Source organism: Chiloscyllium plagiosum, unplaced genomic scaffold (assembly GCF_037043375.1).
Source record: "Chiloscyllium plagiosum isolate Xiang-an unplaced genomic scaffold, Cpla_swu_hap1 HiC_scaffold_24, whole genome shotgun sequence".
Classification (NCBI taxonomy): domain Eukaryota; kingdom Metazoa; phylum Chordata; class Chondrichthyes; order Orectolobiformes; family Hemiscylliidae; genus Chiloscyllium; species Chiloscyllium plagiosum.
In genome coordinates, this window is record NW_028270162.1 from 58,112,723 (window position 1) to 58,138,697 (window position 25,975).

At 41.3% G+C, this 25,975-nt stretch overlaps 1 protein-coding gene across 5 annotated transcripts in view; it reads left to right on the top strand.

Moving 5' to 3' along the window:
* cabin1 (calcineurin binding protein 1) overlaps positions 1 to 25,975 on the top strand; it is a 513,604-nt gene that overhangs the window by 10,212 nt on the left and 477,417 nt on the right. For 4 of the 5 annotated variants that reach the window (XM_088000226.1, XM_088000222.1, XM_088000224.1 and 1 more), the window contains exons 6-10: positions 4,558 to 4,687; positions 10,526 to 10,675; positions 16,564 to 16,850; positions 21,043 to 21,211; positions 22,203 to 22,339. In XM_088000226.1, the coding sequence (XP_087856352.1) occupies positions 4,558 to 4,687; positions 10,526 to 10,675; positions 16,564 to 16,850; positions 21,043 to 21,211; positions 22,203 to 22,339 (873 nt within the window). The remainder of the gene's footprint in view (positions 1 to 4,557; positions 4,688 to 10,525; positions 10,676 to 16,563; positions 16,851 to 21,042; positions 21,212 to 22,202; positions 22,340 to 25,975) is intronic. The other variant, XM_088000223.1, reaches the window with a different exon arrangement.

A 25,975-nucleotide genomic window follows, 5' to 3' on the forward strand; every position in this document is an offset into this window, starting at 1 on the left:
GGGCCTGTTTCCACACTGTCAGGAATCTAATATCGGAAATCTAATCTAATCTGCTCATTCATACTTTCCTTTTTTTTTTTAAGATTAGATTTCCCACAGTTTGGAAACAGGCCCTTCGGCCCAGTCAGTCCACACTGACCCTCTGAAGAGTAACCCACACAGAACCATTTCCCTCTGACTAATGCACTTAACACTATGGGCAATTCAGCATGGTCAATTCACCTGACCTGCACATCTTTGCATTGTGAGAGGAAACCGGAGCACCCGGAGGAAACCCACGCAGACACTGGGAGAATGTGCAAACTCTACTCAGGCAGTCGCACTAGGCCGGAATTGAACGTGGTGCTGTGAGGCAGCAGAGCTAACCACTGAGCCACTGTGCCTTTTCTTGACTTGGTTTCTGCTTCCTGCCCTTAATTTGTTCCTTTTTCACTGGGATCCTAACTAAAAGATTTTGTGCCAATTTATTCAGAAATTGTTTCACTAGTGATGGCCTCTCTTTGCTTACTCATTTTATAAAACAAAGTTCTTTCATGGGATATGGGTGTTGCTGGCCAGGCCAGCCTTCATTGTCCACTCCTAATTGCCCCAGGCATTTCAGTGACTGACCTTTTTATTTGAAATGCTGCTGTCCACGTGATGGTACACCTACAATGCTGTTAGGGAGAGAATTCTAGGAATTTGTTGTAGTGACCTGAGCATTCTCCTCATACACAATTGTAATGTCTGAACCTTGATGAAGGGCTTATGTCCGAAACATCAGATGCTGCCTGACCTGCTGTGCTTTGCCAGCAACACACACTCGACCTTGAGTTTGATGTGAAGTTTAAGCTTCTTGTGAAGATCTGTAGCTTAAGAGCTGGTTTGATTTGTTGTTGGTTTGTTCACCAAGCTGGTAGGTTTGTGGCAGAAGTTTCATCCCCTTTCTAGGTGGCATCATCAGTGCTGTTTTGCCTCCTGTGAAGCGCTGCTGTAATGTTCCGCTTTGAATTGATATGGTTCTGGTTGGTGCCGGTTTCAGTTTTTCCATTGCAGCGGTTTATAATTTGGTTCCAGGTCATTGTGTTTGTGGATGTAGTCTGAGGGCGAGTACCGTGCTTCCAGGAATTCCCTAGCTGTTCTTTGTTTAGCTTGTCCGTGTATTGTTTGATATTTAGTGAAAGAAAAGTTTAGATTTTAATAAAGCTAGCATTATATTGGGGGGGTGGGGTGATAAGATTTTATTGAATATGGTTAATGGGACATTTTATGACTACTTAGCAAAGCATAGTGTGATTAAAAGCAGTCAGCATGGCTTTGTGAGGGGCATATCATTCCTCAGAAGTCTTATTGTGCTCTTTGGGGAGGTGACAAGACAGGTTGACAAAGATCAAGCAGTGAATGTGGTGTATGTGGACTTCAGCAAGGCATTTGATAGGGTTCCCCATGGTAGGCTCATTCATAAAGTCAGGAAGTATGGGGTACAGGGGGATTTGGCTATCTGGATTCAGAGTTGGCTGGCTGACAGAAGGCAGAGAGTGGTTGTAGATGGAAAGTATTCTGCCTAGAGGTCAGTGTTGAGCGGGGTCCCACAGGGCTCTGTTCTTGGGCCTCTGCTCTTTGTAGTTTTTATAAATGACTTGGATGAGGAGGTTGAGGGGTGGGTTAGTAAATTTGCAGATGACCCAAAGGTTGGAGGTGTCGTCAATAGTATCGAGGGCTATTGCAGGATGCAGTGCAACATAGACAGGGTGCAGAGCTGGGCTGAGTAATGGCAGATGGAGTTCAACCTGGATAAATGCGAAGGGATGCATTTTGGAAGGTCGAACTCGAATGCTGAATATAGGATTAAAGACCGGATTCTTGGCAGTGTGGGGTAACAGGTGTGCAAGTACATAGATCCCTCAAAGTTGCCACCCAAATGGATAGGGTTGGACAGGGGGATCGAGTTTAAGAGCCATGGGTTTTGCTACAGCTCTACAAGTCCCTGGTGAGACCACACTTGGAATTTTGTGTCCAGTTCTGGTTGCCCTACTCTAGGAAAGATACAGAGGCTTTGGAGAGGGGAAGAAGGTTTACCAGGGTGCTGCCTGGACTGGAGGGCTTGTCTTATGAAGAGAGGTTGAATAAGCTCGGACTTTTCCCTCTGGAGAGAAGGAGGAAGAGAGGAGACCTGATTGAGGTGTACAAAATAATGAGTGGAATAGATAGTCAATAGCCAGAGAATTTTTCCCAGGGCAGGATTGACTGGCACCAGGGGTCATAGTTTGAAGATATTAGGAGAAAGTTATAAAGGAGGTGTCAGAGGTACGTTCTTTACGCAGAGAGTTGTGAATGCATGGAATGCGTTGCCAGCGGTGGTGGTGGAAGCAGAGTCATTAGGAACACTTAAGTGACTGCTGGATACGCACATAGAAAGCAGTGAATTGAGGGGTGCGCAGGTTAAGTTATTATATTTTGCATTAGGATTAAACCTCAGCACAACATCTTGGGCCAAAGGGCCTGTTCTGTGCTGTACTTTTCTATGTTCTATGAACTGTGAAAAGCTTATTTTCTATTTATGGAGTGCCAAATTTCTCCATTATAATTCTCTATGCTTTTAATCCAGTATTTTCAATTAATTTTTATATTTCAGTTATTTTAATCCATGAAGATTTTGCTGTCAGTTAAATAATTTAAAAAGTGAAGGATTATGGTACATTTTTCCTTCATGGTTTGTCTGTGAGAACGTTTTGTTATGATTTGATGCTCAGCCTGTTTGGCACTCTTTGCTGGATGTTCATGGTCTCCTATAGCTGATTTGCAAATCAGATTAATGTGAGGAAAAGTGAAATCCACTATAAAATCATTAGATTTTTGTAGGTACTATCTTTGAAGTCAGTGGCGAATGCTGTCACTAAGCTGCTGATTATAAAGTGTAGGCCATTTTCTTTAATGAGTGCACTGAGCTTTCCTTTTATTATTTGTACACTAGGTTCTTAACTGTCCTCTGGGCAAATAAATAAGGGGGGGGCATGATGACTCAGTGGTTAGCACCGCTGCCTCACAGCACCAGGGACCCGGATTCGATTCCAGCCTCAGACAATTGTCTGTGTATAGTTTGCACATTCTCCCTGTGGATTTCCTCTGGATGCTCTGGTTTCCTCCCACAAACCAAAGATGTGCAGGTTAGGGTGAATTGGCCATGCTAAATTGCCCGTAGTGTTCAGGGGTGTGTAGGTTTAGGTGCATTAGTCAGGGGTAAATATGGAGCAATAGGGTCTGGGTGGGTTATTCTTCAGAGGGTCAGTGTGGACTTGTTGGGCTGAAGGGCCTATTTCCATACTGTAGGGATTCTATTCTATTCTAAATACACTTTCACTGAAGCAGATGAATATTGGTCAGTGAAGCTTTTTTTTAAGGTCTGAAAGTCAATTTGGAACAGGGACCAAACTAATTCTTTCTAAGAAAGCACATAGTTGGAGTGGAGTGCCTGGCAGGATCCCGGTAGTGTGTTGGAAGAAAATGTCTGCACTGCTGTTTTGTGATAGGCAGAGTAAACACACTAATGCAATTAATTTAATTTTGACTTCAGAGCAGAAGGTTGAGTTTTATTTCTGAAGAATTTAGAGTTCAGTTAAGAAAATTGAATCGTTTCTCCCAGCAGGAGAATCAAATTGGTTCAGGGGAAGCAGTACCTCAACATAAGTGGTTTCTACTCTGGATAGAAATCAAGTTCAGAATTGTGAGTGGCTTGTACCAGCAGACTCAAAAAGAAATTGTTTTTAAATAAAAAAAAATCTCAACAGTCAAAAGGAAAGTATCAGTTTAAAAGTTGTGATGTTGACATTTCTATGTAATGGACAGTTACAGGTTGAAATCTTTTGATGTTTATGTTCAGATCGTTTTAACCCACTTCTATGTATAGCATTGTTTTCTCTTGTAATAAACTTGTGTTCTGTTAATTAAAAAATATTCTGCAGCCTCCCATGAATGTGTCTGTGGTATCCACCGCATTGAGCAAATGCCAACATTTAAAATATGGTCTATTATAACAACTTTCAACTTGCGATCTGAGTTGTCCAATATTACCATCTCCTGGGATCATAACAAGAGATGTAAAAGATTGAGGGGCTTAGATATATTACAGTTGTAGATGTAACTTCTTGTGCCCAAAATTCCAAGATCTTTTAAGCCACGTAATTAATTTCTGCCCAGAATACCCAAGAAGCTGTGGCACTCTGCATGTTGCTGCTGTTTTTGCCTCAAATATAGGATTTAGCTTGAACCTGAAAGGAGCATTTTTAAAATTGTTGGAAGTATCTCAAAACAGCAGAATTATTCCCAATCATTGATCTTTATAAGGGTTGTTTGGTATATTTGATCTTTTTCAGGCTGGTGAATACTTAGTATGTCTATTTTAGAGGTCATTCAAAACAGACAGGCATTGTGGCCCATGCATAAGTTTTAATATGGATTATGAAGCTAATTAAGTTATGATAGATTTTGAAGGGGACATTGATAGTGGCAGCTTAAGAAACAAATTTCATACATAATTTAAAAAAAGCACCAAAGTCACATTGATTTTCTCTATTTCAGATTGCCTGTATTATATCTGTAAAGCTCTAGAGAAGGACTGTCGCTACAGCAAGGGTTTAGTTTTGAAAGAGAAGATTTTTGAAGAACAGCCTTGTTTGCGAAAGGATTCCTTCCGTATGTTCTTGAAATGGTAAGGTTTTAACCTGTAACTATAGACCCCCAATATGGTTTGGCACTATGCATTTGTCTTTCTATTCTTGCCAGTAGTAGCAAAGAAAATTGTAGTCTGCACCATAGCAAATTTATTTTTAGCACTGAGGTCGGCCTGTAATAATTTTTGAGAACCATGAGTTTGAAAGTTTTGTTCCTGCGTATGTGAAAAATACTGAAAAACCATCAAATTTCTAAGTTCAAGTAACAAATTGTACAGCTTGAAAGAGAAGATGGGAACTGAACTTTGAGGATTAGCTGAAATGGAGGCAAACAAGCTGCCACCAGGTATGAGGACAGAAGACAGATGGGGTGAGAGTCGATTAGAAAGATAATGAAGGGGAGAGGAAGAAGAAAAAGTCAGGGAGATGGATGGCACTGAAATTGGGGTGGTTGATAGTGAGAGGTTTGCAAGGGTTTGGGGATGAAATGGATGATGTGGAGAAGGAGAAAATTGAGAATCAAGTGACAAAGTGGATGTACTGAAGCGAGATACAAGATGATTAGTGTAATGAGGGATATAATGAGTAGAAAAGATGGGATAAAATAACTAATGTTGAGAGACTGGGAGTAAAATGGATGCTAAGAGGAGGAAGGAATATGTTGGTTAGAGAAGGGGTACTTCTAAGTAAATGACAGTGAGTCAAGGTGGACAGAATAATAAATGAATGAGCAGTGAGTGACACTGAAGGGGCAGGGAACTGGTTAGATCAGTTGTCTAGGTTGCTGATATGTATGCAGAGTAATGTCAGTAGCTATGTTTCAATCCCCTTTGTGGTTGAGGTAGACTTGAGACTTACCTCCGTGTCCTGTTCCTTTGAGTGGTAGGTAATGGCAAGCTACCAAAAGCTGCCAAGAAAACAGCTCAAGATGAAGTATCAGCAGACTGAGCTAAGAACCAACCTTCAGAATGAGCATATGCAAAATGCAATGAAGGGGAGTGGAGAGCTAATTCAATATTTGGCAATGAAAAGGGAAGGCAAGGAGCAAAATCTGAGGATTGTTTTGGAAGTCCTTCCTGTTTCAGAATACTGTTGCACTCAGCTGGAAGCCAAGTATCTTCACAAACCTTTGTGGTATCACATTTAATGCAACCTCTACATAAGTCAGTTTTTGAAATTAAATATCTCTACTCCCTTCGTAGCATTCCAATGTTTGGTGAACTTTTTTGACTTCTCTGTTCTTAAGCAGAAATTACAAAACACTCTTCCGTTAATACATTGTGCCTTTTAATGACAGTTGTAGTCAAAACTCTTGTTTCTAGCTAGATCAAGCTTTTAATGCCAAGAGTTTTACCCATTGCTTCAGATTTTTCTGTAGTGAGATGCATTCATCATTTTGCTATTCTGTACTGATGATTCTATCATGGACTGTGGGCTTTGATGGGCAGGGTCAGCATTTGCTGCTATTAAGAAGTTGGTGATGAATTGCTTTGAAGCCTGTGCTGTGAAGATACTCCCACAGTTTTTTTTTCCGATGATGAAAGGAACAGCAATGCAGTTTCACAATGGATTGTCTGTGACTTTGGGAAGAACGTAGGTAGTGGTGTTCACATTCACCTGTCGTCCTTGCTCTTCTAGGTGATAGAGATTACAGTTTTGTAAAGTGCTGTCAAAGCATCTTTGGAGAGTTCCTGCAATGTATCAGTAGTGAAGGGAGTGATTGTTGAAGATGGTGGATGAGAAGCTTATCAAGTGGACAGCTTTGACCTGGAAACTGGCATGTTTCTTGTGCTTTTTAAGCCGCACTCACGCAAGCAAATGAGAAATGTTCCATCATGCTTTTGACTTGTGCCATTGGGGGGTTACTCACTGCAGAATTCCATGCCCATGACATTCTCTTATGATAGTATTTAGATTGCTTACAGTGTGGAAACATACCATTTGGCCCAACAGGTCCACACTGTACCTCTGAAGAGTAACCCATCCAGACCCATTCCCCTACCCTATTACTCTACATTTTCTCTGATCAATGCACCTAACCTACACATCCCCGAACACTATGGGCAATTTAGCATGGCCAATTCACCTAACCTGCACATTTTTGGACTGTGGGAGGAAACCGGAGCACCTGGAGGAAACCCACGCAGACACTGGGAGAATGTGCAAACTCCACACAGACAGTTTCCTGAGGCGGGAATTGAACCCGGGTCTCTAGCACTGTGAGGCAGCAGTGCTAGCCACTCTGCTGCCACGGTGGTCCAATTAAGTTTCTGGTCAGTGGTGAGTCTTGCAATATTGATGGTATGATATTCAGAGATGACATATGGTGACACGTACAATTTAATCCCCTGATGTTTGCTCTTATCTTCATGTTTGAAAATCACTGCTGAATCTGCTTCCACCACCCTTTCAAGATCTCCACTTACTGTATATGGTTTATTTGCTCATGTCGCTTGTCTCTTTCACCATTTAGCTAAGTCTTTCCTTTTTGAGTTACTGATGCTTTAGCCAGTGGTAATAGCTTTTTCTCACTTTATCATAGGTTTTCATACTTTTGAACACTTCAGTCAAATTTTCCTTTAGACCACTCTGTTTTCGGTTTTACCATAACCCTGTTAAACGGTACAGAGGCACCACTGATATCCTCCAGTCCCCTCTATGCTTTCTATAACCTGATGATTTGATAGTGAATTGAGGCAAACCTTTAACAAAACCTTGTGTTTTATTTTAAAATTAATTTATCTTATCAATCTTATCTTGATTGATCTGAAGCTTTGTGCTATTCTCTCTCTATTTCAGTCTCTTTTTTTTTTCTCTCAAATGCAATTTGTTTCTAGTAATCTTACCAACACTTTGTATCCTCTCTTTAAGGTTTATTGAATACACCTATCAATTATGTAGTATTAGGTTAATGTATTTTGAAGCCTTCATCATCTTGTACTTGTGTATTATCTTTGTATTTTGAATTCTAAGAATAGTTTGTCAAGGATCTTCAAGTCCATAGTATGATGTCAGTAACTGCTAAATTGCCTTTACAGACTTGGAGCCAGTGTCATTAGTGTGACCTGAGGGTCTACTGTAAAACACTCCTTGTCAGCTAACATATTATTATTCTGGGACACATGTTTGAGCAAGATGATCTGATTTGATTAATCCATTGCAATCCCTCACTTGTCTCCCTCCCTCAGGTTTTGTTTTCCTTTCTCTCTCTTTTTCCTCTTTATCTTGACAATAGTTTCCTATGTGTTTAATTTTTTTTATTCATTCACGTGATGAGGGCATCGCTGGCTATGCCAGCATTTACTACCCATCCCAGAGGGTAGTTAAAAGTGAACCACGTTGCTGTGGGTCATGTGTAGGCCAGACTAAGTCAGGATGACAGTTTCCTTCCCTAAAGGATATTAGTGAATCAGTTTGGTTTGTTCAATAATCAAAAATGGATTTGCAGTCGTCATTAGACTCTTAATTCCAAATGTTTATTGAATTAAAATTTCATCATCTACCATGGCGGGGTTTGAACCTTGGTCCCCAGAGCATTACCTGGATCTCTGATTAACAGTCGAGTGATAATATCAATAGGCTGTCACTTCCACATATACTATAAAACTGGAACTGTTATGAGGATGTTGTGAGTAGAAGTATAGAGGAGAAGTGAGACTGTGATTCAGATTTTAAAGACAGCAGGCATTTTGATAAGGAAGCTAACAGACTTGGTTGATGTATCAAATGTAGTAAAGGGGACGGAGGACAGCATATTTCCTTTCCTGAAGGACATTTGTGAACCAGATAGGTCTTTATAACGATCATTACAATTTAACTTACAAGTCACCATTAATGAGAATAGTGTTCAGTTCCAGAGTGAGCAATTAAATTTAAATTTCATCAGCTGCAAAGATGGGATTTGAACCCATGGTCTTGGTGCATTAGCCTGGACTAGTTTACACGTCCAGTGATATTTGCACTGCCCCAGTGTCTTCCCTGGACTTAATCCAAATTCTGAAGGGCATGCCGTGTAAAGGAACAGACTAGATTGATAAATGCAGGGGCTGGAGGTTCAAAATGAAATTTAGCTAAGAGGGGTTTATATTCATCTGAAAGGTAATACAATTGTAATGTTACAAATGCAGGTAATTGGACCTGTGTTGATCTACACTGAAGCCTTTTGGCACATGCAAGCTTCAGAAAGAGCAATGAGATAGATGACCTAATGAACTGATAATGGTTGAGGGAGGAATGTTGTCTTGGGTATTGACTTTCTTCTCATTCATGAGATAGGGAGCAGCACAGTGGTTCAGTGGTTAGTACTGTTGCCTCACAGTGTCAAGGCCCCAGGTTCGATTCCAGCCTTTGGTGACTGTTTGGAGTTTGCTTGTTCTCCCCGTGTCAGCATGGGCATTCCTCCGGGTGCTCCTGCTTCCTTCCACAGTCCAAAGATGTGCAATTTAGGTGGATTGGCCATGTTAAATTACCCTGTAGTGTGCAGGTTAGGTGGGTTAGCCATGGTAAATGCAGGTTTACGAAGATAAGGTGGGGAGTTGGTTGGTGGGGGGTTGCGGTTGCTGGGTCTCAGTTAGATGCTGTTTGGAAGGTTGGTTCAGACTCAATAGGTCAAATGGTCTTTTCCTGCAGTGGAATGGTTTCTGTATTCCACATGTTCTGTGTTCTAGGTAGGGACTGTGCTTGCTGGGCCAGCTTGTATTGCTGTTTCCTAGTTGCCCTTCAGTGGGTGGTGGTAAGCTACCGTCTTAATCCACAGCTGTCCATTTAATGAAGGTAGATATTGCCAGGGAGGGAGTTCCAGGATTTTGACACAGTGACACTGTGATGGAATACAATATATTTGATTTTATTACATACTTTCAATAATGTATTATCTCATAATTGAAATGTTTAATGTACAATCCAGAGACTGCAATCTCTGACAATACAGCATTTCCTTCATACTGCATTTATGTGGTCCAATCCTGATATATCAATGATTTTCAGAGACATTTGGATAGGCTTCTGTATATAGAAATATGTGGGTGAGTTGTGGTGTTGGGTCGAAAATTGCAGATATAATATACGCAATATCTTGATATGAATTGCCAAAAGACAACACTCCATGTTGAGAGCTTGATAAAGTGTGTAAGTTTGGTTGAATTAGAGTCAGGTGGAATGTTTTCTCTTTTAATTCACTTATGGGATGTCGGGGTTGCTGACTCGGCTAGTTTTTATTGCCCAATTACCGTGGTCGTGGTGGTAAGCTACATTCCAGTCCTTGGGGTTTATTGTTTGGAAGAAAATATGAGGATTTTGACCCAGAATATTGACACTGAAAGAACAGTGAGATATTTCCATGTCCAGATAGTGAGTGGCTAAGAGAGAATTTGCAGCAAGTGGTGTTACCATGTCCTTCTGGGTCATAGAGGTCATGGATTTAGAAGGTGCTGTCAAAGCAGCCATGGTAAGTTACTGCCATGCATTTCGTAGCTGGTCCACATTGCCACTATGTGCCAGTGGTGAAGGAGTGAAGGTTGAAATTACTGGGTAAGGTTGCTTTATTGTGGATGTTTTCAGGCTTCTTGAGGCATTTTTGGAGTTACTCCCAACCAGGCAAGAGGAGAGTACCCCATCACATTTCTGACCTGTGCCTTCTGCAAGATGTACAAGCTTTGAGAAGTTAGGAGATGAGTTACTCACGACAGAATTCCTAGCCTTTAATCTGCTCCTATGGACACCGAATGTATATGGCTGGTCTATTCCAGTTTCTGGTCAGTGGTAACCTCCAGCATGTTGATCACCACTGTGCTTGCTGCAACATGAAGTAGGATAAAAATTAACTTGTACTGTTATACTTAACTTCTCTGAACTCTGCTTTAATCCTTTCTTTTTAGCGACATGTCTATTCATGCATTGGATGTGGATCCAGCAGAGGCTAAAGCTGTTATTGAGGAAGCTCTCGAACTCCGTAGGAAGAGACAGGCATTGTCAATACAAGAAGAGGAGCCAGATCTTCAACTAACACAACCAATCTCTCACTTCACGTATGTAATGGTTAAGTGGCAGTTTGTAAATGTACATTTCATCTCTGTGGGCCTGTACGTCTAACTGCTGCCCTGACTCACTGGTAAACATACATGAAAGGTTGTTTGTGTACCTATTTCTTTGCTTTTAAAGCAAATAACTAGTCTGCTATTCAATGTTGTGAAGTTGAATAAAATGAGAACAAATCTTATCACAGTTTAGTAATGACTGGAACTAATGTTCTTTTTTTGACACATCTTGCTAATGTTAACTTGGGTTTCAGTATTTGAGGTACTGTGCTAGAACTGTGGTGAATGAACTGGATAGAATTCATTAGGAGCTTTTGCAAATGAACAAATGTCCTAAATATTGATCATTCTCTTAATCCAATCCTGCATCTGGCTTAGGAACAGTGCTCCCACTAATTACCATTTTAATGTCACATGCTTTGGATATTTTTTATTCATTGATAGGATATGGGCATTATTAGTTAGGTTAGTATTTATTGCTCATCCCTAATTGCCTTCGAGAAGGTGATGGTGAGCTGCATACTTGAACTGTGGCAGTCCTTGGGATATAGGAACAGATTGTTAGGAAGAGACTTCCAGGATTTTGACAACGAAAATCAAGGAATGGTAATATAGTTCCAAGTCAGGATGGTGTGTGGCTTCAGGAACTTGCAGGGGTTGGTGTTCCCATGTGCCTACTGCCCTTGTCCTTCTCTGTGGTAGACTTTGTGGGTTTGGAAGATGCTATTGAAGGAGCCTTGATGTGTCACAACAATATATTTTGTGGGTGTTGCATAAAGCTGCCATTGTGTTGGTGGTGAATGGGGTGCCAGTCAAAGAAGCTGCCTTGTCCTGGATGTTACTAGCTTCTTGACTTGTTGGAGCTTTACCCATCCAGGCAAGTGGAAAATATTCCATCACAGTCCTGATTTCTGCCTTGAAGATGATGAATAGCTTTGGAAGTTAGGAGGTGAGTGAGGATTCCTAGCCTCTGGTTGATTTGTTCTTGTCAATGGCTAGTAAGTTCAGCTTCTGGTCAGTGATAACCTCCAGACACTGGAATAACCAAATGGCTGCATTTAGCATTCCATTCTGTTGCACATGCTTCTCCTGATACATGTTAGAGCTTTAGGAACGAGATTCATTGCTAAAATATTGACTTCAAAGCTACTTTTGGGGTGTCAGCATCTGCAAAAATGATATGTTGACATTTCCTGATTATCACTGCCATATTTTCACACTACTTGACAAAGATGGTGACATTACTTGAGTTGTTGAAAATTTACAATCATTGCCTCACTGTCTATTTTTCTCATTCAGCACGCTGTACTCATAGAGTCGTAAAGTCATAGAGATGTACAGCATAGAAACAGACCCTTCTGTCCAACCCGTCCATGCCGACCAGATATCCCAACACAATCTAGTCCCACCTGCCAACACCCGGCCCATGTCCCTCCAAATCCTTCCTATTCAGATATCCATCCAGATGCCTTTAAAATGTTGCAATTGTACCAGCCTCCACCACTTCCTCTGGCAGCTCATTCCATACACGTACCACCCTCTATGTGAAAAGGTTGCCCCTTAGGTCTCTTTTATATCTTTCCCCTCTCACCCTAAACCTATGCCCTCCAGTTCTGGACTGCCTGACCCCAGGGAAAAGACTTTGTCTATTTATCCTATCCATGCTCCTCATAATTTTGGAAACCTCTATAAGGTCACCCCTCAGCCTCCAACACTCCAGGGAAAACAGCCCCAGCCTGTTCAGCCTCTCTCTATCGCTCAAATCCTCCAACCCTGGCAACAAGCTTGTAAATCTTTTCTGAACCCTTTCAAGTTTCACAACATCTTTCCGATAGGAAGGAGACCAGAATTCCAACAGCAGCCTAACCAATGTCCTGTACAGCCGCAACATGACCTCCCAACTCCTGTACTCAATACTCTGACCAAGAAAGGAAAGCATACCAAACACCTTCTTCACTATTCTATCTACCTGCGACTCCACTTTCAAGGAGCTATGAACCTGCACTCCGAGGTGTCTTTGTTTAGCAACACTCCCTAGGACCTTACCATTAAGTGTATAAGTCCTGCGAAGATTTGCTTTCCCAAAATTCAGCACCTCGCACTTCTCAGTCATCTGCCACTTCTCAGTCCATTAGCCCATCTGGTCCAGATCTTGTTGTAATCTGAGGTAACCCCCTTCTCTGTCCACTACACCTCCAATTTTGGTGTCATCTCCAAACTATACCTGTTTGCTCGCATCCAAATCATTTATGTAAATGACAAAAAATAGAGGATCTAGCTCCGATCTTTGTGGCACTCCACTGGTTACAGGCCTCTAGTGTGAAAAACAACCCTCCACCACTACCCTCTGTTTCTACCTTTGAGCCAGTTTTGTATCCAAATGGCTAGTTCTTCCTATATTCCGTGAGATCTAAACTTGCTAATCTGTCTCCCATGGGGAACCTTGTCGAACGCCTTACTGAAGTCCTTGTAGATCACATCTACCGCTCTGCCCTCATCAATCCTCTTTGTTACTTCTTCAAAAAACTCAATCAAGTTTGTGAGACATGATTTCCCACTCAAAAAGCCATGTTGACTATCCCAAATCCGTCCTTGCCTTTCCAAATATATGTACATCCTGTCCCTCAGGATTCCCTCCAACAACTTGCCCACCACCGATGTCAGGCTCACTGGCTTATAGTTCCCTGGCTTGTCCTTACCACCCTTCTTAAACAGTGGCACCATGTTACCCAACCTCCAGTCTTCCGGCACCTCACCTGTGACAATTGATGACACAAATATATCAGTAAGAGCCCCAGCAATCACTTCTCTAGCTTCCCACAGAGTCCTGGGGGTTTATCCACTTTTATGCATTTCAAGACGTCCAGCACTTCCTCCTCTGTAATATGGACATTTTGCAAGGTGTCACCATCTATTTCCTTACAGTCTATAGCTTCCATATCCTTTTCCACAGTAAATACTGATGCAAAATACTCATTTAGTTACTCCCCCATTTCTATGGCTCCACACAAAGGCCACCTTGCTGATGTTTGAGGGGCCCTATTCTCTGAGGAGAAAGTGAGGACTTCAGATGCTGGAGATCAGAGTTGAAAATGTGTTGCTGTAAAAGCGCAGCAGGTCAGGCAGCATCCAAGGAGCAGGAGAATCGACGTTTCGGGCATGAGCCCTTCTTCATTCCTGAAGAAGGGCTCATGCCCGAAACGTCGATTCTCCTGCTCCTTGGATGCTGCCTGACCTGCTGCGCTTTTCCAGCAACACATTTTCAGCTCAGGCCCTATTCTCTCTCTAGTTACCCTTTAGTCCTTAATGTATTTGTAAAAACCCTTTGGATTCTCCTTAATTCTATTCGCCAAAGCTATCTCATGTCTCTTTTTTGCCTTCCTGACTTCCCTCTTAAGTATACTCCTGCTGTCTTTATACTCTTCTATGGATTCACTCAATCTATCCTGTCTATACCTTAAATATGCTTCCTTCTGTTTCTTAACCAAACCCTCAGTTTCTTTAGTCATCCAGCATTCCCTATACCTACCAGCCTTTCCATTCACCCCAACAGGAATATACTTTCTCTGGATTCTCGTTATCTTATTTCTGAAGACTTCCCATTTTCCAGCGGTCACTTTACCTGCGAACATCTGCCCCCAATCAGCTTTTGAAACTTCTTGCCTAATACCATGAAAGTTAGTCTTTTCTCCAATTTAGAGCTTCAACTTTTAGACAATAGAATTATGGTCGCTGGCCCCAAAGTGCTCCCCCACAGACACCTCAGTCACCTGCCCTGCCTTATTTCCCAAAAGTAGGTCAAGTTTTACACCTTCTCTAGTAGGTTCATCCACATACTGAATCAGAAAATTGTCTTGTACACACTTAAGAAATTCCTCTCCATCTAAACCCTTAACACTATGGCAGTCCCAGTCTATGTTTGGAAAGTTAAAATCCCCTACCATGACCACTCTATTATTCTGACAGATAGCTGAGATCTCCTTAAAAGTTTGTTTCTCAATTTCCTTCTGACTATTAGGAATTGTATAATACAATCCCAATAAGGTGATCATCCCTTTCTTATTTCTCAGTTCCACCCAAATATTTTCCTTGGATGTATTTCTGGGAATATCCTCCCTCAGTACAGCTGTAATGCTATCCCTTATCAAGAACGCCACTCCCCCTCTTGTACAGGTCACTTCTACCCCAAAAGAGATTCTGATGATCCAAAAATATGAATCCTTTTTCCATAGACCAGCTCCTTAGCCATGCATTCACCTGCTTTATCCTCCTATTCCTGCCCTTACTATCTCGTGGCACCGGGAGTAATCCAGGTATTACTACTCTTGAGGACCTACTTTTTAAATTCCTGCCTAACTCTCTCTAATCTCCCTTCAGAATTTCATCTGTTTCCCTTCCTGTGTCGTTGGTTCCAATGTGGACAATGACCTCCTGCTGGCCCCTCACCCCTGTGAGAACATTCTGCACCCTCTGAGACATCCTTGATCCTGGCACCAGGGAAGCAACACACCATTCTGTTTTTTCGCTGCTGGCCACAGAAACGTCTGTCTGTACCTCGGACTAGAGAGTCCCCTAACACAATTGATCTGTTGGAACCTGACGAACCCCTCGTTGCATTCGAGCCAGTCTCAATACCAGAAACTTGGCTGTTCTTGCTACGTTCCCCTGAGAATCCATCACCCCCTACGTTTTCCAAAACAGCATGCCTGTTTGAAATGGGTATAGCCACAAAAGACTCCTGCACTAGCTGCCTACCTCTCTTACCTTTCCTGGAGTTAACCCATTTATGTGACTGTATCTGAGACTTTCCCCCCTTCCTATAACTGCCATCCATCACATACTGTTGTGAGTCTATCAATGCCTGTTTTTTTTGACTGACAGAATGATGCCTCCAGTTCTGTTTTAATTAGTTCGAAAATTGCATTTCTGCACAGCTGATTTGAATGTATCTTGAATTGTTCCATTTACTTTGGTGTTAGCAATCATACAGTCATACAGTACGGAAACAGACCCATTGGTTTAACTAGTTCATGCTTATTGCTTTCTTGTTGTAACTCTATTTGAACCCTTGTTCCTTACGTTGTTTTGACTTCTACTTTTATCTTCCATCTGTGTGGGTGGCACGGTGGCTCAGTGGTTAGCAGGTTTGAATCCAGTCTCTGGTGACTGTCTGTCTGGAGTTTGCACATTCTCCTCATGTCTGCGTGGGTTTTCTCCGGGTGCTCAGGTTTCTTCCCACAGTCCAAAGATGTGCAGATCAGGTGAATTGGCCATGCTAAATTGCCCATAGTGTTGGGTGCATTAGTCGGAGGGAAATGAATCTGGATGGGTTACTCTTCAGAGGGATGGTGTGGACTTGTTGGGCGGAAGGGCCTGTTTCCACACTGTAGGGAATCTAATCTAATTCTTTCTTCTTAACATCTGGGTCACTGTTTTCCCCTTCTCTACCACTCCCTTTCTGATTCTAATCCGGTATAATTTTGTACTGATAGGTAATACTGTTTATATGCACAATTGGTTCAGCATCTCAAGGTTCCAGTATGTATCTGGGAATTGCATACAAAAATAACTTTTGTGGAAGAAGCAAATGCAAGCAGAATCTTAAAAATCACCTTTTACAAATTAATTCCAGAGTCAGGAACTAAAGAGTTATTTCAGGTGGGGTGAATTGTTGTTTTCCATCCTTTTTTCTCTACATGCTGGCATCCACTCAGAATTGCATCTCAATTGAATCATCAAGAAGACGAAGTCTCTGAACTATGATTTATCCCTCTGTCAGAACTTGTAGGAGCATCTGTGAACTGTATTGTTGAAAGACCAATGCTTCATTTCCTTCAGGTAACACAGTCATTTAATATGTTGTTGTTTTCTTTTTATAGGTGGCGGTGCCTGGGTGAGAGTTTACTGGCTACATACATGCATTTGACGTCTTCTGAACCACCTCACCCCAGCCTTGGCAGAATGATAGATCTTTGCATGTACAGAGACCCTTCACAACATCTGTTGATGTCACCAACCAGCACACCTGTTAGTGTAATCCAGCCCAATCCTGCAACGTCCAGTCCTGCACCTGTAGTGACTGCACCAACAATGCCAGCACCAGCTATGGTTACACCAGCAGCTCCAACTCCAGTTCCAAGTGTGTCAGAAACTGCAGCAGCACAAGGTTAGTATGAGTATAATTGTATCTGTGATGTTAACAATGGGAGAAAGCAGCAGGTTTTGAAGTTAATGTGGGAACTTAGGTAAGTGTAGTCATGTTTCATTGAGTAGATTTGCCCTGTCATATTATTCTATGTTCTATGTTCTATATTAGTTACAATGGTTCCAATGACCTTTGGTGAGTAATGGGACAATCTTCTGTGTTAATATCCTCCCTATCTATGCAGAGAAACGCTTAGCAGCTATAGTGCGATCTGAAAGTGAATGGGTGTTTGTGAAGGGCACGAGGGAACTCATCCCTGAGCTAGACATATAGATAGTTTCGAAATCTTACTACACACCCCTGGGGCAGGTGGGAGTTGACCCCAAGCTCAAAGGTGGGAATACTACAACCGTGCTATAAGAGCACCACTTGAGCCAGATTGGTGCAGGATTGAGCAATCCTGCAACTACTTATTCTTTGTTCTAACACATGAATATCTATATCTGAGTATGTTACTCAATCTTCTTTTGTTTCTGACTTGTATATTTTGAAAAATCCTGGGATCATTTTCTATGTTAAAGGAACTACTGAAAGGTAAACTGTATGTTGAGGCAAGTCCTGGGACCAAATTACAAGGTAACTTGCTTCTCTGTATTTGAGAGATCAATTGATTTTGTGCTGTCACAATTGAATGACTGAAACAGGACTTTTAGGAGAAACCTGATTGCAGGAGTTGACAACTCCACATCTTGCTGAGCCTAATATCTCCTCATGAACAAATACAATAACAACTCCATTAATAAACTGAATTTGTGTGGCGCCTTCCACATGTTTAACCAGTCACAAGGCACTTCAAAGGAGCAAAGTCTGACAAAATCCAAAGTGTTTTTACAAATATATTAAGGACAAAAGGGTAACTAGGGACGGAATAGGACCCCTCAAATTAAGGACAAAAGGGTAACTATGGAGAGAATAGGGCCTGTCAGAGATCAGCAAGGTGGCCTTTGTGTGGAGCCACAGAAAATGGGGGAGATACTAAATGAATATTTTGCATCAGTATTTTTTCTGGAAAAAGATTTGGAAGATATAGACTGTAGGGAAATAGATGGTGACATCTTGCAAAATGTCCAGATTACAGAGGAGGCAGTGCTGGATGTCTTGAAACGGTTAAAAGTGGATAAATCCCCAGGACCTGATCACGTGTACCCAAGAACTCTGTGGGAAGCTAGAGAAGTGATTGCTGGGCCTCTTACTGAGATATTTGTATCATCGATAGTCACAGGTGAGGTGCTGGAAGACTGGAGGTTGGCAAACGTGATGCCACTGTTTAAGAAGGGCGGTAAAGACAAACCAGGGAACTATAGACCAGTGAGCCTGATCTCAGTGGTGGGCAAGTTGTTGGAGGGAATCCTGAGGGACAGGATGTACATGTATTTGGAAAGGCAAGGACTGATTAGGGATAGTCAACATGGCTTTGTGCATGGGAAGTCATGTCTCACAAACTTGATTGAGTTTTTTGAAGAAGCAACAAAGAGAATTGATGAGGGTAGAGCAGTAGATGTGATCTATATGGACTTCAGTAAGGCGTTCGACAGGGTTCCCCATGGGAGACTGATTAGCAAGGTTAGATCTCATGGAATACAGGGAGAACTAGCCATTTGGATACAGAACTGGCTCAAAGGTAGAAGACAGGGGGGTGGTGGAGGGTTGTTTTTCAGACTGGAGGCCTGTGACCAGTGAAGTGCACAAGGATTGGTGCTGGGTCCTCTACTTTTTGTCATTTACATAAATGATTTGGATGCGAGCATAAGAGGTACAGTTAGTATGTTTGCACCAAAATTGGAGGTATAGTGGACAGCGGAGAGGGTTACTTCCGATTACAACAGGATCTGGACCAGATGGGCTGAGAAGTGGCAGATAGAGTTTAATTCAGATAAATGTGAAGTGCTGCATTTTGGGAAAGCAAATCTTAGCAGGACTTATACACTTAATGGTAAGGTCCTAGGAAGTGTTGCTGAACAAAGAGACCTTGGAGTGCATGTTCATAGCTCCTTGAAAGTGGAGTCACAGGTAGATAGGATAGTGAAGAAGGTATTTGGTATGCTTTCCTTTATTGGTCAGAGTATTGAGTACAGGAGTTGGGAGGTCATGTTGCAGCTGTGCAGGACATTGGTTAGGCCACTGTTGGAATATTGCGTGCAATTCTGGTCTCCTTCCTATCTGAAAGATGTTGTGAAACTTGAAAGGGTTCAGAAAAGATTTACAAGGATGTTGCCAGGGTTGGAGGATTTGGGCTATAGGGAGAGGCTGAACAGGCTGGGGCTGTTTTCCCTGGAGTGTCGGAGGCTGAGGGGTGACCTTGTAGAGGTTTCCAAAATTGAGGGGCATGGATAGGATAAATAGGCAAAGTCTTTTCCCTGGGGTCAGGTAGTCCAGAACTAGAGGGCATAGGTTTAGGGTGAGAGGGGAAAGATATAAAAGAGACCTAAGGGGCAACTTTTTCACATAGAGGGTGGTACGTGTATGGAATGAGCTGCCAGAGGAAGTGGTGGAGGCTGGTACAATTGCAACATTTAAGAGGTATTTGGATGGGTATATGAATAGGAAGGATTTGGAGGGATATGGGCCGGGTGCTGGCAGGTGGGACTAGATTGGGTTGGGATATCTGGTCGGCATGGACGGGTTGGACCGAAGGGTCTGTTTTCATGCTGTATATCTCTATGACTCTAAGTAATTGACACTAAATCACAGGCATTGGGCATTTGGCCTTTTGGAGCCTGCTCTATTGTTCAGTATATGATTATGGCTGATCTTCTATCTGAATGCCATAATCTCACTTTCTCTGCCTAACCATTGAAGTCTCCAATATTTAAAAAAAAAATTATCAATCTTTTTATTGAATGGTCTCCACAGCCTTTAGGGTAGTGACCACTCTACGTGAAGAAGGGTTCCTTTCCTTAGTCCTAAATTACCTACTCTCTGTCCTGAGACTGTGACCTCTGTAGAGATTGTAAAAAGGTCAACAAGGTTGACATCATAGAATGAGTTCCCTGATTGGAGTGTCAGAAATTCTGAAGCTGTTTGATCTGGCTCTGAGGAGGTTGGACCTGAGCCATGTGTACTTGCAATTGCAGTTAGCTTAGGATTCCCAGAGGTATGCTGCAATGAATACCCATAAGGGCTTGTACCAATATATGAGGCAGCCATTTGGGTATTGTCAGCCTCTGCAATTTTTCAGACGATGGAAAACATTTTGCAAAGTCTTCCCCAGGTCGCCATTTATCTAGATGACTCGCTAATCACATGGAATACCAATAATGATCACTTAGAGCCATAGTCCTTGGATGTTTCTCCCAAGCGGGCGTCTGCCTAAGAAGGGAAAAAAATGAGTGTTCCAGGCACCCAAGATGACCTCCTTATGCTGCAGGGATATACTCGGAAGATAAAGTGAAGCCACAAACAATTGTAAAGTATAAACATTCTGCAAAATGTGATCTTTGCTTATTGTGGGATTACTTAAATAGCATGATGAGCTGAATGGCCTTTTACTGTGCAGTAGTATTTTGATTGGATGAACTCAGGTTATCCTGTTAAGATGTTAGTGAACCATCATCACCTTGAATCTTCTTGTTTTTACATATAAAAAGTAGATTTCTTCAGGGTACAGTTTAGAGTCAAGCACTGAAATAAAATAAAGAACTATGGGGGGGGGCGGGGTGGAGATCTGAAATTGAAGTAGAAATTGCAGGAGAGACTCTACATGTCTGGCAGCATCTGTGGGGAGAAACCAGAGTTAACATTTCGAATCCAGAACCTCCTAGTTGTGATGAAGGGTCATTGGTCTTGAAACGTGAACTCTACTTTCTCTCCTAAGATACTGTGAGACCTGTTGAGTTTCTCCAGCAATTTCTGTTTTTGTTTCAGATTAGCAGCATCCACAGTTCTTTGTTTTATTTCAAAAAGCAGTGGTAGCTTTGAACAGGCATTCTCTGCATTATTAACCTTGACTTTTCAAATATAATAATACCCCTATAAGATACAAATCTAGCAAAGGGAAATTTTCTGATGAATTTTTCCTTAGAACCAGGTATGTAAAATGTGACAATTGATCCAAAGTAAGGCTTAGGATAGCTGTATTGAAGTGCCAGTAATGTTGTCTTTGTAGACCATTCACTGAAGTGTTTGTGTTTTGTTGAATTAACCATGTTTAAAGCAGAAACATCTATCATTGACAAGGCGAAGAAGGGTTCCAAAAGGAAGCGGATAGCTGATGAGGCAGGGGAACCAGCAAAGAGGCGGTCTGCTCGAGTGCGAAACACCAAGTGCAAGAAGGAAGAGAAGATTGATTTTCAGGAACTGTTGATCAAATTTCTGCCCTCAAGGTAGCTTTCAAATATACTCAGCTTAAGCAATTACTGGCAATTGGTGCAGTAAGAGAGCCGAAACTGTCCTTAAGCAAAGAGAAAGGATCAGTCCATGTAACAAGTTCCTAAGCTTGCTATTTTTTTTCTTGACTGTGAGAAAGAAATGCTCTGTTTACGCTTGAGAACTTGGTAGTGATGACTGTGAGAATGGCACTTGGTGAAATTTAAGGTTGGAGTGATCACAGTTGTGTATTCTTAACTTGGATCTCCAAGCATGCCCCCTTTTCCCCTTGGGAAGATGTAACTTAAGGTGTATCAGAATTGTGTTCCCTGTTCTTGGCTTACTGTTACTAATTGGTTTGATAGCACTCCTGTTTCCCTGACCAACCCCGTCACTAAATAAAACCAGCTTTGTGTAGAAGAGCCAGATGATAGAATGATCAAGATGATAGAAATGCATACAAACGCAGTACACAGAAACTATCATTCAATTTAATTGCCCTCATGCTGTCCTAGCTGGTATGACTGATGTGGTTCTCTAAGACACTTACACAATTTAAGCTACTTACCCCTGTAACCTCCCCTGTCTATTGTACCTTATCAGTGAATTGATACTTTCTTGCTTCCCAACTTAAGCTGCCTCTTTCAGCTTATGGTCATGTCTAATTGTTGTTATCTCCTATCATCGCAAATCAAATGATGTGACTGATCCTCTATATCCCTGGACTATTTTACTTTGAATACCTCAGTTACCTCAACATCAACTAAGTTACAGCAGACTTGTAGTCCTTGGAGGTATATTTTAGTTTCCTATCTCCTAATTGAAAAATACAACTACAATGTTTCCTGAATGCATCACACACAAAACAGTACATGACAAGTCATTATGCAATCTAAACGCCCAATGTTCTGGTTAATTAACGTAGGCTGTGGTCAATATTTTGAGATCTAACCTGTGCACAATGGTGGAAAGCAGGCATTTCATGTTAACTTTCTGTTCTCTCACAAGGTTGAAAAGGGTAGATCTAGAGGATGAAGATGATGCATTTGGCACCTTTGAAGTTCAGACGGAGTTGAAAAAGGAAAGTCAACAACTAATGGGCCCTTATCGGATGCAATTTGATCCTTCATCTTTCATGGAACTAGGTAGGTTTCCAGACCCGGATTCCTTTACATCTGTTCTGGATGCACTTCTCTGCATCACTGTGACTTGGAAGTCGTTTTATCAGAATCTTTGCTCACTAATCCCAGGACATCTGAATGGTGGATCAGTGATAGTTTTGTTCAGTTGTTTGGGCTGGTTTTGTGACTTTGGGTTAGGTGGGCTTGACAGTGTGATATGTATGCCTTTATTTTGTGTTTGCAGGTATTTTGTGTTATTTGAAGCTGTATTTTATCCAGAAACAAAGATTACTTGCTGCAGGGGGTCATGTCAAGTACATTTACAGACCGTGTTTAAATTCTTTTCTGTAGTGTCTTGCATACATTGTATCCAAATGTTAAACTCCTGTACTGGTAGAAATATTCCTTCTCTGGCTGGACATGCCCAGGATTCATATCAATCATGTAACCTTTTAAGTCAATTCTTGTTAATTTGTATATTGTCAGATTTCTCATATAGCAAGGAATGATTTTGTATTTTATTCCTTTATACTGGTGACCTTGGAGTTTTGTTTTCAAACAAGCCATCACATTAACATTGAATTTTGGTGACTGTCTGGATTCACTGACCATGACCAGTTATGAGAGTCCATTGCATTAAACCTAAGTTTCTTAGGCCAAAGTCCTGCCATTGACTTCATGGATAACTGTGCCCCAACTGTCTTTCCATAATGTGTCTGGGCGGCCTGCTGCCCTCCTGCCGTGCAGATTCAGATAATCTCTGCTTTACTGAGGACCAGGGTACAGTGTCCAATAACCATGTGCACTATCATGGGCAGCCATTGTTGGACAGCATTATTCCCAGTGAACTCGAAATCTAAAGCAGCTACCCTGCACCTTTCAAGAAATGCAGGTTACCTTGATGTACTGCAAGGAGGTTCAGATTTGGGTGGAAGGATGAAAGTTTGTTGACTTCAAATGTTAACTCTGATTCCTTCTATAGATGCTTCCTGATCTCTCTTACTCTAGCTGAGCTTTATGTTCTTATCAATGATTGGGGGCTACCTAATGATGCAAGTAGGCAATTAACTCAGTAGTTGCATAAAATCCTAAAAAGGATCTATTGTGGTGCAGTGTAATATCCCCATCTCTGGACTAGGAACCTGGGTTCAAGTCCCACCTGCTCAGAGGTGTGACATAACATCTGAACAGATTGATTGGAAACTATCTCCTAAAATCCCAAGACATAGGAGTAGGTCCTTCAACTTCTTAAGCCTGCTGTATCATTCAATATGATCCAGTTGTGGCCTTATTCCTTCATAACCCTTGACTCCCTTTACAGCCAAAAACTGTCTAATCCAGCCTTGAATATGTTTAATGACTCCGTGAATTCCTAGGACCAATGACCCTCTGAAAGAAGAAATTCCTCTTAATCTCCGTATAAATGGTACCCACCTTATTTATAAGCAGCATCCACCAGGAAATATCCTTTTACCATCTAGTGTTGAGCCAACTCAGAATCTTGTATGTTTCACTATAGGAACACAGGAACAGGAGTTGGCCATTCAGCCCGTTGAACCAATTCTACCATTTAGATCATTGCTGATCTGTGAGCTAACTCAATTTACTTGTCTTTGGTCCATACACCTTAATGCCTTTGTTTAACAAAAGAAAATCTAGCCCAGATTTAATATTAATAACTGACCCACTATCAACTGCCACTTGTGGAGAGCATTCCAAACCTCTTCCACCCTTTGTGTGTAGAAGTACTTCCTAACATCTCTCCTGAAGTTCTAGCTCCAATGCTCAGACTGTGACCCCTAGTTCTAGACTCTCCAAACAGTTATGTCTGTCTACCCTGTCTTTTCTGTTTACATCCTGAAGACCTTCATCAGATCATCTGTCAACCCTCTAAATTCTCAAGAAAACAGGCCTAATTTGTATAATCTCTCGTCATAACGTAACCCCTGAAGTCAAGATATTATTCTTGTAAACCTACATTGTACTCCCTCCAAGGCCAATATAAATTTGCTAAAGTGTGGTGTCTGGATCTGCTCACAGTGGGGTCTAACAAAGTTTTTGCCTAATCCAAGCAATCCTTATTGTCCAGTATTCTTGATATAAAGACCAGCATTCCATTAACTGCCTTGACTATTTTCTGCACCTGTTTATGACATGACCAAGATCTGTGCAACTGAATCCCAAATCTCTTTGGACATCCACTGTACCTAACTTCATAGAGTCCAGAAAGTGTCCTAATCTATCCTTTACAGTCCAAAATGGATAAGCTCATGCTTGCTGACATTGAATTCCATTTGCCACAATTTTGCCCATTCACTTAGTCATAGAGTCCATCAATAATTTGTTCTCCATTCTATGGGCTTCTGCCTTAGTTAACAGTTTCTGATGTAGGACTTTATCAAATGCTTTCTGGAAGTCCATATAAACAATAACTGAAAGATTGTAGTTAGGGTGTTTACAATGTCTTCAACACCCTCAGATGGAAACTGCATGTCCTGGAGATTTGTCACTCTTTAGTTCAATTAACTTCCTCATTATCGATGTTTTACTTTCTTTCATTTTATTTGCTCCTTGTCCCTATTCCAATATTTTTCTACTGTAAATACTGAGGCAAAATAATTATTCAACATGTCTGCCATTTTCCCATAGTTACTGACCATATCCCTACTTTCAGTCTTTAGAGAGTCAACATTGCTCCTGACCACCCGCTTTCTCTTTATGCAACTATAAAGTTTCTTCTTGATTTTGATCACCTCCCATTCTTCAAAATTTGAGTTTAAAACCAACCTGCTCAGTCTTTTCTCATATGACAGCAATAAGATCATTCTCGGGAATCATCTGAATGAATTTTCTCTGAACTGATTTTGATGTAAGAATATTATTCCTTCAGTAAGCAGACCTGTGTTGTCCTCCAGGTACAGCTCATTACAAACCCTGTACAAATTTGGCAGGACTTTCCTATTTTTATACTCCACTCCCTTGGAATAACATTCTTTCCATTTCCCTTCCCAATTATTTGCTATACTGGTTGTTTATTTTGTGGCCATGTGCAAGGGCACTCCGAACCCTCCATATACTATATTCTACAATCTCTTTTTAAATAATAATATGCTTTTCTATTCTATCTGCTATGTTTCATGTAATGTTTCATTTCAAGTATAAACTTTGAAATTATATTCTGTCTAATGTAATCTTATCCTAAAAAAGCCATCACAGTATACTTCTCTTTAGTTTGGATGAACACTGTTCACTGTTCCTTTCTACTTTTAATCCCTTAGCCAATTTTGTAAATAAAAAAATGTAATCAACCTGTTTGGATATGTTCTAACACTGTGCCACAAGCTTTAGCCAATTTATATATCTGTTAACACACTATCTCGTTTAATTCCATGAACTTAAATTTTGTTAATAAATCAATAGTATAATCATACTTTCCTTATCACTTCTCTCCAATCAAATGACAGGCTATGATGGTCTCCAATAAGAGTCAATCTAACTACTGCCCCTTGACATTCAGTGGTGTTACCATCACTGAATCCCTCACTATCAACATCCTGGGTGGTTATCGTTGACCAAAAACTGAATTGGACTTGTCACATAAACAGGGTGGCTACAAAAGCAGGTCAGAGGCTAGGAATACTGCGGTGACTAACTCTCTCC